The 12,633-nt window shown below is 38.1% G+C and overlaps 3 protein-coding genes across 3 annotated transcripts; 2 read left to right on the top strand and 1 right to left on the bottom strand.

The window, feature by feature from the left end:
* Positions 1–1,313: 1,313 nt before the first annotated feature.
* LOC111464215 (serine/arginine repetitive matrix protein 1-like) lies at positions 1,314–2,963 on the top strand. Its single transcript, XM_023108309.1, has one exon. The coding sequence runs from the start codon at positions 1,314–1,316 to the stop codon at positions 2,961–2,963; it is 1,650 nt and encodes a 549-aa protein (XP_022964077.1).
* Positions 2,964–7,270: 4,307 nt separating this feature from the next.
* Positions 7,271–8,997, top strand: LOC111464288 (solute carrier family 25 member 44-like). Its single transcript, XM_023108429.1, has one exon. It carries the CDS (start codon positions 7,733–7,735, stop codon positions 8,753–8,755), a length of 1,023 nt encoding a protein of 340 aa, XP_022964197.1. The 5' UTR covers positions 7,271–7,732; the 3' UTR covers positions 8,756–8,997.
* A 565-nt stretch (positions 8,998–9,562) lies between these two features.
* LOC111464289 (PHD finger protein ALFIN-LIKE 3-like) lies at positions 9,563–12,633 on the bottom strand. The gene is made up of 5 exons (XM_023108430.1): positions 12,335–12,633; positions 11,520–11,552; positions 11,076–11,304; positions 10,848–10,977; positions 9,563–10,201 (listed from the first exon to the last, which is right to left on the bottom strand). Exons 1-5 carry the CDS (start codon positions 12,429–12,431, stop codon positions 9,935–9,937), a joined length of 756 nt encoding a protein of 251 aa, XP_022964198.1. The 5' UTR covers positions 12,432–12,633; the 3' UTR covers positions 9,563–9,934.

Below are 12,633 nucleotides of genomic sequence, written 5' to 3'. Positions count from 1 at the left end.
CGTTTGTTAATTATAACATGACTTATAAAATACTGATTATTGAACTAATAAAATACTTAATCGAGAATTTTGAAAATCACGGTGTAACGTGAAATTGTAATAGTCTAAGCTCATCGCTAGCTTTTGCACATTATGTATTGTCGTTAGTCTCACGGTTTTAAAATGTGAAATTTTCTTCTCTAACTGATGTGGGATCTCACAATCTACCTCCTTAGGGGGAAGCGTCATTGGTATACCACACTGTGTCTGGTTCTGGTACCATTTGTAACAGTCTAACCCACTGCTAGCAAATGTTGTTTGTTTTGGTTCGTTACGTATCGTTGTTAGCCTTATGATTTTAAAACGTGAAAATCTCTTCTTCAACCAATGTGGGATCTCACAATTCACCCCCTTTGGGTGCTAGTGTCTTCGACATACCGACCCATGTCTAGTTAATCCCCTTTGGGGGTCAACGTCCTCAACGCACTACCTCGTGTTTGGTTCTGATACCATTTATAACAGCTTTAGCCCACTGTTTGTAGATATTGTCCGCTTTGGCCCGTTACGTATTACCGTCCGTCTCACAATTTTTAAAATGAATCTGTTAAAAGGGTTTCCACACCCTCGTAAGTAATGTTTCATTTCCCTCTCCAACCAATGTGAAATCTCACTGTTTGAAAAGAAGGATGAACGAGATATAGCTTAATTAAGTTTTTTGGATCGTTTATTAGCTTAAAACGTACAAGGAACAATCTTTAGAATAAAATATCAAACCCAAGCTCGGTATCCAACCGAACTTTTTAAAAGTACCCACTCTTTAGCAACATCGAAATTAGATTTTGAATAATTGTTTAAAAATGAAGACACGTAGTATGCTACCATTTCTATTAGTTGATATCTAATGTTATGTTGGCGATATACCACATTCAGAATAAGAGATACAACTATCTCAAGGTAGCACGACCCCGTCAACGGTTCGATTCATGCTCGAAAAGAATTCATTGGTCCGCTCCTGCTGACGAACATTCTTAGCCGTCCTCGAGAGTTAACACATCATAGATCGAATCGAACGGCTAATAAATGATTGATTTTGGTTAGGGTAGGGGTTTTAGATAATGGAAAGTGGGTCACATGACATCTTGCATTTACAACTCGCTTTTGGTTATAAATACTCGCACGCAAGCAAGAAATGAAACGCAAAAGCGATTTCATAATACGGCACGACGATAAAAGCAAGCTCAAGCTAAAGCCCAAAGCTAAGAAAGAGAAAAAGGCCATCATCATCCTTTCTGTAAAGGGGAAAAAGGCGAACGAATCCGAGTTCACCGGTGAAAATGGAGGGAGACGGCAACGCGTCGCCGCCGTTCTGGCTTCAATCCTCTAGCTCTTTTCAGCAAGTTCACTACAATCGCCGTCGTCGCCTCAGCCGCGCATCGTCGTTCCTCCTCAACTCCAGCGCTTTTCTCATTGTTTTGTTAGTAATAGTTCTCTGTTTCGTCTTGATTGTGATTCCTAAATGTGTACAGTTCGCTTCTCAATTGATTCGGCCTCAATCGGTCAAGAAGAGCTGGGATTCGCTCAATTTGGTTCTTGTTCTGTTTGCCATTGTTTGTGGATTTCTGAGTAGAAACACGGGTGATGATAATAGAGGATTTGAAGATCGGAGCGTTTCTTCCAGGCGGAGACTGAAGTCAAACCCTACGACTCCGCGCCAATGGGATGGATATTCCGATCATCGGCCGAATCAATACACCGTGAATCGGATGAGGAGTAGTAGTTCGTATCCGGATCTACGTCTGCAGGAGTCTTCATTAGATGCCGGTGATGAACGGTGGCGATTTTACGACGATACTCATGTGCGTAATCATCGGTTTGCGTCTTCCGATCAGCTTCATCGCCGTCATCAAGCTCGGCCGGAGCTTGAACGCGAAGATTCTAGTGCCAAAAGTACAGGTTTCGACAGATCTGAGGTTCGCGAAGATGTATATTCACAACCGGCGATACCTTCGCCGCCGCGGGTGCCTCCCCCGCGATCTCCATCACCACCACCTACGCTTCAGACTCCCGCTAGCACGACTCCTAAAGTGGTTAAACGAAGGCCAAAGAGAACGCATAACGTCCATAGCCATACGCCCGATGGAGCAATCGATCAACAGCAGAAGAATGACGATTCGGACGTCGCCGATTTTCAACGGATTCACCTTCCACCACTCTCCCCGCCGTCGTTCTATCAGGAATCGGAGCAGAAGAGCGGCAAAAACGAGAAGAAGAGAGGTGGCGCTCCAAAAGAAATTTGGTCCACTCTGAGGAGGAGGAAGAAAAAGCAAAGACAGAAGAGCGTCGAAAGCTTTGAGGCTATCGCCACTCTACGCGCTTCAACATCATCATCATTACCACTACCGTCACCCCCGCCGCCTCCGCCGCTCCCACCACCAGTTCTACAAAATCTATTTCCTTCCAAGAAAGGAAAAGCCAAAAAAGTACAGTCCGAACCTCCACCAACAATCGTCACCTCAGAACCTAAACCAGAGATCGAACATCAAAATCACCTCCTCAAACCCAACGATCCTCCAATGGAGCTTGAGAGACTGAGCAGCTTAAACGATGAAGAATACAATACGCGCATTGGCTGTGATTCACCATTCCATCTCATTCCTCCGCCACCACCGCCACCGCCACCGCCGCTGTTCAGAATGCACGGAGACTTCGACAGTGCAGGAAGCAACAGCTGTACACCGAGAGCCATCTCGCCGGAAATTTACGAGAGTGAAGGCGATGGTCCACCGGCAGCCGGTAAAATGAAGGTCAAGCAAGTTTCAACAACTCCGATATTCTGTTCAAGCCCGGATGTTAACAGTAAAGCCGATAATTTCATTGCAAGGTTCAAAGCCGATTTGAAGTTGCAGAAGATGAATTCCATCAAGGAGAGATCGGCGAGGAAGCGATCTAACCTAGGCCGAGCAGCAGGCCCAGGCCCAAAGTAAATCAAGATAAGGCCCAGCCCATATTATTTCTTTTCAATAATTAAAAAAAAAATCAATTCTTTTGTTTGTTGTTTTAGAATATTATGACATGATGGTAGGACACGTAGAAACATAGATTTATATATATTTTGAGATATTCTGAATATGAATTTTTTATTTTATTTTAATATTTTCTCAAATAATTTGCCAGGTATGAATATTAAATAAATATCTGTATTAATTTATATGACATGGAATTAGAAAGAGACATTGTTTGAATTCCATCAATCATATTTTGAATTATTGATGTCCTTAGTGGATTCTTCTCTAAAAACAAACATTTTAATTGAATTTTAGGAATTTTTTTAATTATTTTATTTCATAGGTGTCATGTGACAACATGTTGTTATTAAAGGCGGAGAAAGAAAGGGATCACGATCACAGTTCCCACCTAACTCGGTGTTTCACCTTTAGTTATTTAATAAATAGGTTATATCATTATATATTGGATCTGCAAATAATTGAATTAACATAGACTTATTGCCAACAAATTTACAGTATGTTTCTATTAACTATTTGGACATCAACTCGGAAAGAATCAATTCCAAGCTTATTGATAATTCATGATCAACTTCGTTTCGTAATATGATAATGAATACTATATTATTATCTCGAAACTCAGATTTGTTGGAAGTTGGAACATTAAATCGAGGTTGGAACTTGAAAATGTGGAATAAGGGTGGGTTATGGCATGTGGAAAAAGAAAGGCATGTAAAAGAGTGCATAGTCAAAATGTAGGTGCAGTTGGCCACCAACAAGCAACACAGTGACAAATCATTAGCCACCGCCAGAGAGCACCGGTGCATTATCCACTTTGAGCATAAATTCTAGTGATTGTGGTTTGGACTTTTTCAAAAAGTTTCATACCAATCGAGATAGTATTATTTGATTATAACTCATGATCATTCATAAATTAGCCAATGTGGAACTTTCATCGCCCGAGAGTATATATGTTGAGTTATTTCTTTACTCTCAATAATTGGGCTATAAGATGGCTCATTTTTGTGGTAATTTTGTTTTAATTAATATCATCGAGACGATGGATCTAATGTTGAATTGGAACTTGATGAGCAAATTTAGGCCCGTACAAAAAATAATTAGTCACTCCGATCTAGGCCAATCAAATAGTTTCATTTTTATTTATTAAATCTTAGATTTGATTAATTATTTTAAATGAATGTTTCAGCGTAAAAAAGTAAACAACTCTATTTCAATAGAAAATTAGGGTCGTTACATCTTTTCCACTCCAGCGAATAAATATTAAAATAAATATTAAAATTTAAATACATTATTAATTGTGTGGAAAGTAGGAGCAATACCTTCTATGTTCCTTTTCAAATTCAAGCAATTTTTTTCCTTTTAACCTTTACATGAAATATATATATTTTCTATTTATTAATTTTAAGATATAATTTTTAATTCGGTCTTAAAATAAAATGTGTATATAAGTTAATATAAAGACGTGACGTTAAAATTTTAAAATATTTTTTTGTCCGAAATCCTCACTTACAGTCTTAATTAACTTTTAGAAGGAGGATAATAGATATCCTGTTACAACGAGATTTATGTCCTAAAGCCTAGTAATTAATTATTTGATATTTAACAATAAATTTTATTATTTTATTTGTAATTTAATTCTTATCCATTCTATAAAAATTTAAGGTTATTAATGTAGTCTCGAAGAGTATGTAATTGACATATAAATGATGGCGCTCAAGTAATAACTTAAAGAGTCTATAGTATATGGATAAGATTGGGTGCCTTATTCTGGTAACACACGACCCACTTTGTAATCGTTACAAATGATTTGATATAAATTGTTCATGTGTAGACATGTAAGTGGGGGTATCCTATACAATGCGTTTGTATAAGACTGGATTAAAAAAATATTTCATCTCTCTTTATAAATCTGTTAATTGAGAAAATTAATATTTCACATGATGATTATATGCGATCTTAATCTTGAGTGAGTTGTGAACTCATGCATGTGAGGACTTGTCCTTTGATTTACATGGGTGAGAATGACTCTTTTAGCCGATTCAATATGCCTACCATTTTACGGACTTGACCAAATAGGGAATTGGGAACATAATATCATGAGATGAAATTCACTCTTTTCCATATAAGAAAAGTAGATAGTTGTTCTTTAAGTACTGATTTCGGGAATTAAACAATGGGACCCCACCCTCTCATTGGCACGAGAGCGACTTAGTTTATGATTGGATCATAAACAAATTGTTCAGTAGAAAATCAGTGGTACTAAGGTGAAAGATGTAATTACGGGGTAAAACAGACTTTTGACCCAACTGTAATTATGAACAACTCGTGAAGGATAGACTTGCTTGTAATGGTTATATCAATGAACATAATTTGTCCTGTAGTGCATAAGAGTGCATCCCTAGATCTATAGTGGAGTGATCTATAGTTAATAAAAATTAATTGATTAATTTTGTATTTATTTTAAAAACATTTGAAGGGTTAAAATTAATATTTAATGTATTAAATATAAATGAAAAAAGAAATTTAATTTAAAATGTTTAAATCTTGAATCACTGATCAACCAAAAAGTTTAAATTGACGTGTTATGGTCAAATTAATTATATCACGCCTTAACACTATCTCTCCGATGAACGTTCATACAAATTGTAATACACTTTCCTATTATGATGTCATGCTAAATCACCTATCATGGTCATAACACGGGAGATGTTGCTATTGAGGTTTTAGTAACTGTATATCGTGTGTCACAATCACACTCTTGCGGTAGCAAGATAACGATTATGCGACACTTGCTCTAACTTAGCGAACAAGTCAGTCATGAGAAATTCGGACTTCACAGACAATGTCGCGTATAATCGAGCCTCGAGTCACGTTTGTAAGAAATGTTTTAGAAAACGTAAGCGAGAAAATACATTTGAAAACAACATTATATGACTATAAGTAAAGAAAGAACACCACACAGCTTAAATATTATATAATTCATAGTATGAAAAATTGACGACTAATCGCACCCCCTAATACATTTTGGGGCATTTTAGCCCTGATGGGTGTAGACATAATTTTCCTGTATCGACACGACATGGAATAGTAAATGTCTATCTAAGATAAAAATATGTAAAATGAGTTTGGAATGGTCATGCAACCATGGACAACACGTCTTGGACAAGCATAACCGAGACATCCGACATGCAGCCATAAATAATAGGCTTTAAACAAGCATGACCGTGACATCGTGCGAAGCTTAGCGGTTGCAAGCTTTTCATTGCAGAAAGAATTATTTTAAGAATTATTAAAGGACAATTGATGTATGCAAAATAAGGCGGCAAAAAACGTACAAGAATGAACAACAACAACCAAAGCCATTGACTTGGACATGTCTACCATCAACATCTTGCATATTATATATTTACACGTGGCATTTTAAATATATGTTATTCATTATAATATTATTGACGATTACGTCACCTTACGACATATTAGTAAGTTCGATTCAAATGGAACACGAATTTTAAGCTTTTGAGCTGATCTTGTAGCTGAAACATGTTTTGTGTCACTTGAACTATGCTCGTGTTTGAGTTTTATTATCATATCTAATAAGACGCCTACTAGGGTAAAAAATTTATTGCCTATTTTGCCGTGTCGTAATGTTTTTCAACTGAAACATCAATAGTTTGACCTTGAACTTGTTAGAAATCACCGACTCTCTACAATAGTATGATATTGTCCACTTTGAGCATAAGCTCTCATGGCTTGGCGTTGGGCTTCCCCAAAAAGCTTCATACCGATGAAGATAGTATTCCTCACTTATAAAACCATGATCCTTCACTGAACTAACCAATGTCGGACTCACTCCTAATAATCCTCAACAGAACTATGAGAATTGTTGAGCGGAAAAAAAAAATTAAATTATTTTGTGACGGTACACCAAATTGATAATATTAGAGATGTCTTAGAGAGCGGGGATAAAGAGGTCTTTTCCTTTCTCGTCTCTGTCGCCACCTCTCTCATTTTCCATTTAAACGAGGATCTCTGGCTTACAACAATAAAATTGGGTTGGTGAATTTCATGAGCCTATGCCACAGAGGATAAAAACTCAAAAAAACCGGTTCGGATGGATAGGGTTTACACGTCACCTGTTGGTTTAAACGACCCGCCGCTTAGCAGCCCAACATAGGTGGAAACCCTAACAATGCAAAGCTATCCATATTTTCTAATCGGAAACCGCCACGTGTCGGTCTTATTTTATCCTCTTATTTATATTTCTTTCACACCTCCTTCCTGTCTCACCCGGTTCCCCTTCTCCTCCTACCTCTCCTACCGCCATTAACACCCAAATCCGAGCCCCAAATTTCCTTCTTCTTCTCGTTCCGTCTCTAATCCACTGGTTTTTCAAGAATTTTCTCCGGTGAATGTTGTCGTTTCACCTGGAAATGGTGGATCAATACGTCGTTGAATGTGTTCCATCGAAGACCTGGTTCCACAAGAGGAAAAAACTTTTGAATTGAATAATTCGAGATCGGTCTCTTCTGTGAAATTTGTATATTAATCCAAAATTTTGTACAGTCTTGCCTCGTTTTTTGTCATATGTTTTCTTTGCATCGATTCGGTTGTAGACGGAAGAAGTGGCGGCGGAGATTTGAGCTTTGAAGATTGAAGTTGATTCTGAATCATTTGATATTTCGTTTTTTTTTTTTATCTTCTTCTGTGAAAGATTGTAGAAAGTGGCGAAGATGAATTTGGGAGCGGCGGAGGAAGAATCGCCGCAGGAGATTCATATCCCTGCCGAAATCGATTGGCAAATGCTTGATAAATCTAAATTCTTCTTTCTCGGTGCAGCGTTGTTTTCAGGCGTTTCGGCGTCTCTTTACCCTATGGTGGTGTTGAAAACTCGTCAACAGGTTGCTTATTCGGAGCTTCCGTGCATCAGAACTGCATTTTCTCTCGTCCGCCATGAAGGTTTTCGTGCTCTGTACAGAGGATTTGGAACTTCTCTGATGGGGACTATCCCTGCTAGGGCTCTGTACATGGGAGCCCTAGAGTGTACAAAGAGCTATGTCGGAACCGCCACTGTTAGAATGGGATTTCCAGAGGCTACTGCCGCTACAATTGCTAATGCAGCCGCTGGATTGAGCGCTGCAATGGCCGCTCAACTCGTATGGACTCCAGTTGATGTAGTGAGTCAAAGACTGATGGTTCAAAGTAGCTCCTCCATTCATTACATCAATGGAATCGATGCGTTTCGAAAGATCCTCAACGCCGACGGTCTCCGAGGACTCTACCGAGGCTTTGGGATATCGATTATGACATACGCGCCATCGAATGCGATGTGGTGGGCTTCTTATTATGTAGCACAGCGGCTGATTTGGGGGGGAATCGGATGCTATCAAGCTAAGAAGGTTGTTGGTGAAGGCAATGACAATGGGGCTAATGTTTACAGGCCAGATTCCAAGACTGTGATGGCAGTACAGGGAGGGAGCGCAGCCATGGCGGGTAGTATCTCGGCTTTGATAACAATGCCTCTTGATACAATCAAGACAAGATTGCAAGTTTTGGATGGGGATGAGAATGGGAGAAGAGGGCCAACAATTGGTCAGACATTGAGAAATTTAGTAAGGGAAGGCGGGTGGGCGGCGTGTTATCGAGGTTTGGCGCCCCGGTGCGCGTCGATGTCGATGTCTGCAACGACAATGATCACCACATATGAACTTCTCAAACGGCTATCAACCAAGAATCAAGAGGGTTTAATAAGCTAAACGGATGATTCTAAATGCTGAAGATTGTCATTTTCTCGAACTGTTTCTGATAATTCTCATTTGGGATTTCGTTTTTTTTCTTTTTCTTTTTTACAATCACCTTTTTTACAATCACTCTGCCTTGTTCATATAGTGTAAGGCTTCTCAATGTTCATATCTTAAATGTATATTAACTTTGGTTTAGTGTTGGGAATGGGTGTGACATATGATATCATATCATAATGTAAATTGATCTTGGACTACATTTTAGGGGTGTTAAAAAAATTATTCAGGAGGCTCCAGAAATTCCAAAATTATTAATTTCGGAGATTATTAAGTAACAACTGATCTACTTGTACTTAGGATTATACATCTTATATTCAATTTTATCATTTTTTTTCAATTATTTATTTTTTAAATAATCCTAAAAACAATTAAATTTTTAGCTATTTAGAAGATAATTTTGAATTAAAAACATATATTGAAACTGAATTAAAAATCTTAATTAAATATTTAAAAATAAATAAATAAAAATTCTACAACTAACATACTTTTAACCACTTTAACCAACCCAATCCAGAAGAATTAAAAGATTATTCTTGTGAAAGTCAAAAAAATATAAACAATAATTACAAGATTCCACATAGAATTAATTAAGTCATAACGCCCAGATACAAGACATTCATGCGATAAACAGCTGGGCCAACCCTATACATCAAAAATTATAATGCTTGTGGGACCCTTGGTTTCTAATTCCTAATTTCAAATCCAAACTAACTATAACACAATAAATACTAATTATAAGATTTATTTATTGAAAAACAATGGAGGGACTAAAATGATATTTCACATAAATCTCATAATTGGAATCTAACACGCAAATAGAACAGGAATAGAGTTGGTTGGTTCCACATCACTGAGCATCTCTTACTTAACTAAAATCAAAAGGTTAACATGGTTCATTCTTGAGAGCTTTCAAGGTTATAAAAGAGGCAATCTTATATTATATAGACTACCCATCATCTAGACTTTACATATAAGGAACAAGGGAAGGCATTGAGAGTTACCCAAAACTGGATACCTGAAGTGGTCTAAAGCAAAGCACTTACCTTGTCACTGATTCCATTAACCAAAAGGAAGAGGAAAATAACACCACAGTTTTGCATTTGGTCTGCCTGCCTGCCTGCCTGCCTGCCTGCCTTAAACGCGGCCTCTCTTGTGGCTGCAGGATGGGCATTTGTACTGCTTGATGTGCTCTGCTTTGGCAGGAGTTATTCTCACGCATTTACCATGGAACCACTTCTCGCAGATATCACAGCAAATCCAAAATTCATCTGATGCATAATTCTCACCACATGCCCCACACAACGTGTCCCCGTGCTCGTCTTCGTCTTCTTGATACAAGGCCTCTACCTCTTCCCTTGCCTGCGGTTGCCTTGAATACATTCCATGGATTTCAGCTTCCCTCTGAAAATAGTTGAAACATTAGGATGAAGTAAATAATCCATGTAATTGATGCTGTAAAATTGTATCAGACCAACAAGTAGCAACAATAAGTCTTGGGGTATCAATTTCGTTCTCGAGTAGGAGGAGAGGAAATAACCGAGTCTGACTGAGTCATACGGTACAGAAGAGATCAAAATAAATTCATTTCTAGCAATACAGATTATAAATCATGACATGAATTGGCAGGATTTGCAGGCGAAGCTGGAAGCTGCTGCGTGACCTCTGGAACGACTATCTTAGCCGTGGGATCAGCCTTGCCTAAGGCGGGTGCATGGAAGGATGAAGGCGAAACTCGAAAGGAATTTACTTCTTTTTCTATTTCCTTTTTCATTTGAATTTCCAAATCTCAAGTAGGTAAACCAACCCCGAAGAATTGGAGATTGTCCACCAGAACTATAAACATTATTATAGCTAGGACAGGCAGAGTTAAACAAGCCCATATAAGATAATTGTCCCAGCTACATTCTTTTTCTATATGTAGAGGCAGGGGAAACACCTAAGCTACATTGTTTGTTACAACTACGAGTTCGAAACAATAGTAATCGGAATAGCGTAGAACAAATAAAATCAGTCAACCAACTACAAAACTGAAGATCTATCAGCATACCGTTTTAAAGTTGGACTTGGATCTGCTACCATTAGCACTCGACGACTTTTCCTTGACTGGTTTCTTTGCAACACCAGTGACTACTTCAAATACAGTTGGCAAATCGTTTATCATATTAAAAAGCCGCCTCCTGCATCAAAAAAACAAGGCAAACCATTTTATAGCAAGACCAACAATCATGATTGTTGAAATAACTCCAATGTGAACACTAAATTCAAAATGAAATACCTATCAGCTTTATCAAATCCAAATCTCGCACCAAAATAGTAGGCAACAGAGAGCAACCAAGAATCGCTATGGACAGCAACCAAAGCCAACCAATCCCTTTCTTGCATACCATCTCTTGCGAAATTAATACCCAATGCTGGCTCTGGGAGTTCTGGAGGTACTTCTTCAGCAGGTAAATTAACTTCCCATACTTCATTTGGAAAACCATACAAGCATAGATTTTCCTTCTCTGTAGTCACCAAAAAACTGTTATAAAATAGCCAAGGGATTGCTAAACTAAAGACTACGAATATGAAATCGAAAATTGGGATGGTAGCACACAGAATTGCGTGGATGGGGGTGGAGTCAAAAAGTTCATATTCCAGATAACAAGGAGAGCCCCATACACAATGAATTCGTGTCTTAAAAGATAAGATGTAAACAGAGATAACTAAAAGCATGTACCAGGATCACATTGTTGATAAAACTCTTCAACATCTGCAATGATAAAACTGAGAAGAATTAGACATTCGAAACTCGCAAATGAAGCCAAAAGCCAAGGTCCAAACAACCAACCGCTCCTAACTCTCAATGAAAGTTCCAGAAATAAAGAATCCAGCCGTTTACATTCTACATTTATCTAATACTTCATCCAAACACAAAATTCTTCAATTGAAATAAAAATCTTTAACAAACTATACAAGATCATGAACTTTTAGGTTTGCATCGACTCGCAAAAAGTATCAGATATGATCAAGAAATTAGTTGCATAAACTTAAAAAATGCAGGTAAAGGAAGAGAGCTCTCTCTGGCTACAATAGGAATACTCCGTCGCTCTCTCACCGTATGCAGACGGCCATGCATGTACACAAATCGACAAGAAGAAATCGATCCACGTTCAGGAACAAAATTCATCATGCAATTTCAACGCTTATACAGTGGAAAACTAGAGTGAGATTCATAATTGCACGGCCACACTCAAGTAAGCCAAGAACAGCATTAGAAAACACATTTTCTATTATCCTAATTACTCCTCATTCGCAAAGCACTTCCGTTCTCTCTCTCAAAAAAGAAAAACCAAACGGCAACATCACGAACAAAAACGCCAAAATCAACCAAAAAACAACGAAAATTAAAAAAATTCATTTCAAAATGGATAAAGAAGGACATAAAATACGTACTAAGGCCATGAAAACAGCAAAAACATAAAATGAATTTCCATCGCGCCTGGTTTTATCCTTGTCCGAATACGAGTCAACAAGAAAAGGAAAGAGGAATACCTACGGTGAGGGCTTTGATGACGCCACTTCTTCGGCCTCTAAAATCACTGAAAACATCTTCGACTGAACGATTATGCACTGCGCCACCTCCATCCATTGCCGTTTCTTCTTGGTCGTTCTTGCACCTTCTCGAGACGAAATTGAGTCAAAAAGGAAAATAAAAACTGGAGATTACCAAAACGGAGAGACAGAGAGACAGAGAATCAATTAGCGAAGATTGAATATATGGCATCGATCGTGAAACGGGAAATTTGAATTTGATGAAGGGAATAGTCGGATTATTGAGATCTCTGTCCATT

Source organism: Cucurbita moschata, unplaced genomic scaffold, assembly GCF_002738365.1.
Source record: "Cucurbita moschata cultivar Rifu unplaced genomic scaffold, Cmos_1.0 Cmo_Scf00030, whole genome shotgun sequence".
In the NCBI taxonomy this organism is placed as follows: domain Eukaryota; kingdom Viridiplantae; phylum Streptophyta; class Magnoliopsida; order Cucurbitales; family Cucurbitaceae; genus Cucurbita; species Cucurbita moschata.
This window is presented reverse-complemented; position numbering and strand designations above follow the sequence as displayed.

Coding starts and splice junctions, on each gene's coding strand:
- LOC111464215 (XM_023108309.1), top strand. CDS start 1,314: ATGGAGGGAGACGGCAACGCGTCGCCGCCGTTCTGGCTTCAATCCTCT.
- LOC111464288 (XM_023108429.1), top strand. CDS start 7,733: ATGAATTTGGGAGCGGCGGAGGAAGAATCGCCGCAGGAGATTCATATC.
- LOC111464289 (XM_023108430.1), bottom strand. CDS start 12,431: ATGGATGGAGGTGGCGCAGTGCATAATCGTTCAGTCGAAGATGTTTTC. Junction 11,553..12,334: donor CATCAAAGCCCTCACCGTAG/GTATTCCTCTTT, acceptor TTATCATTGCAG/ATGTTGAAGAGTTTTATCAA. Junction 10,978..11,075: donor GGATTTGATAAAGCTGATAG/GTATTTCATTTT, acceptor TTTTTGATGCAG/GAGGCGGCTTTTTAATATGA.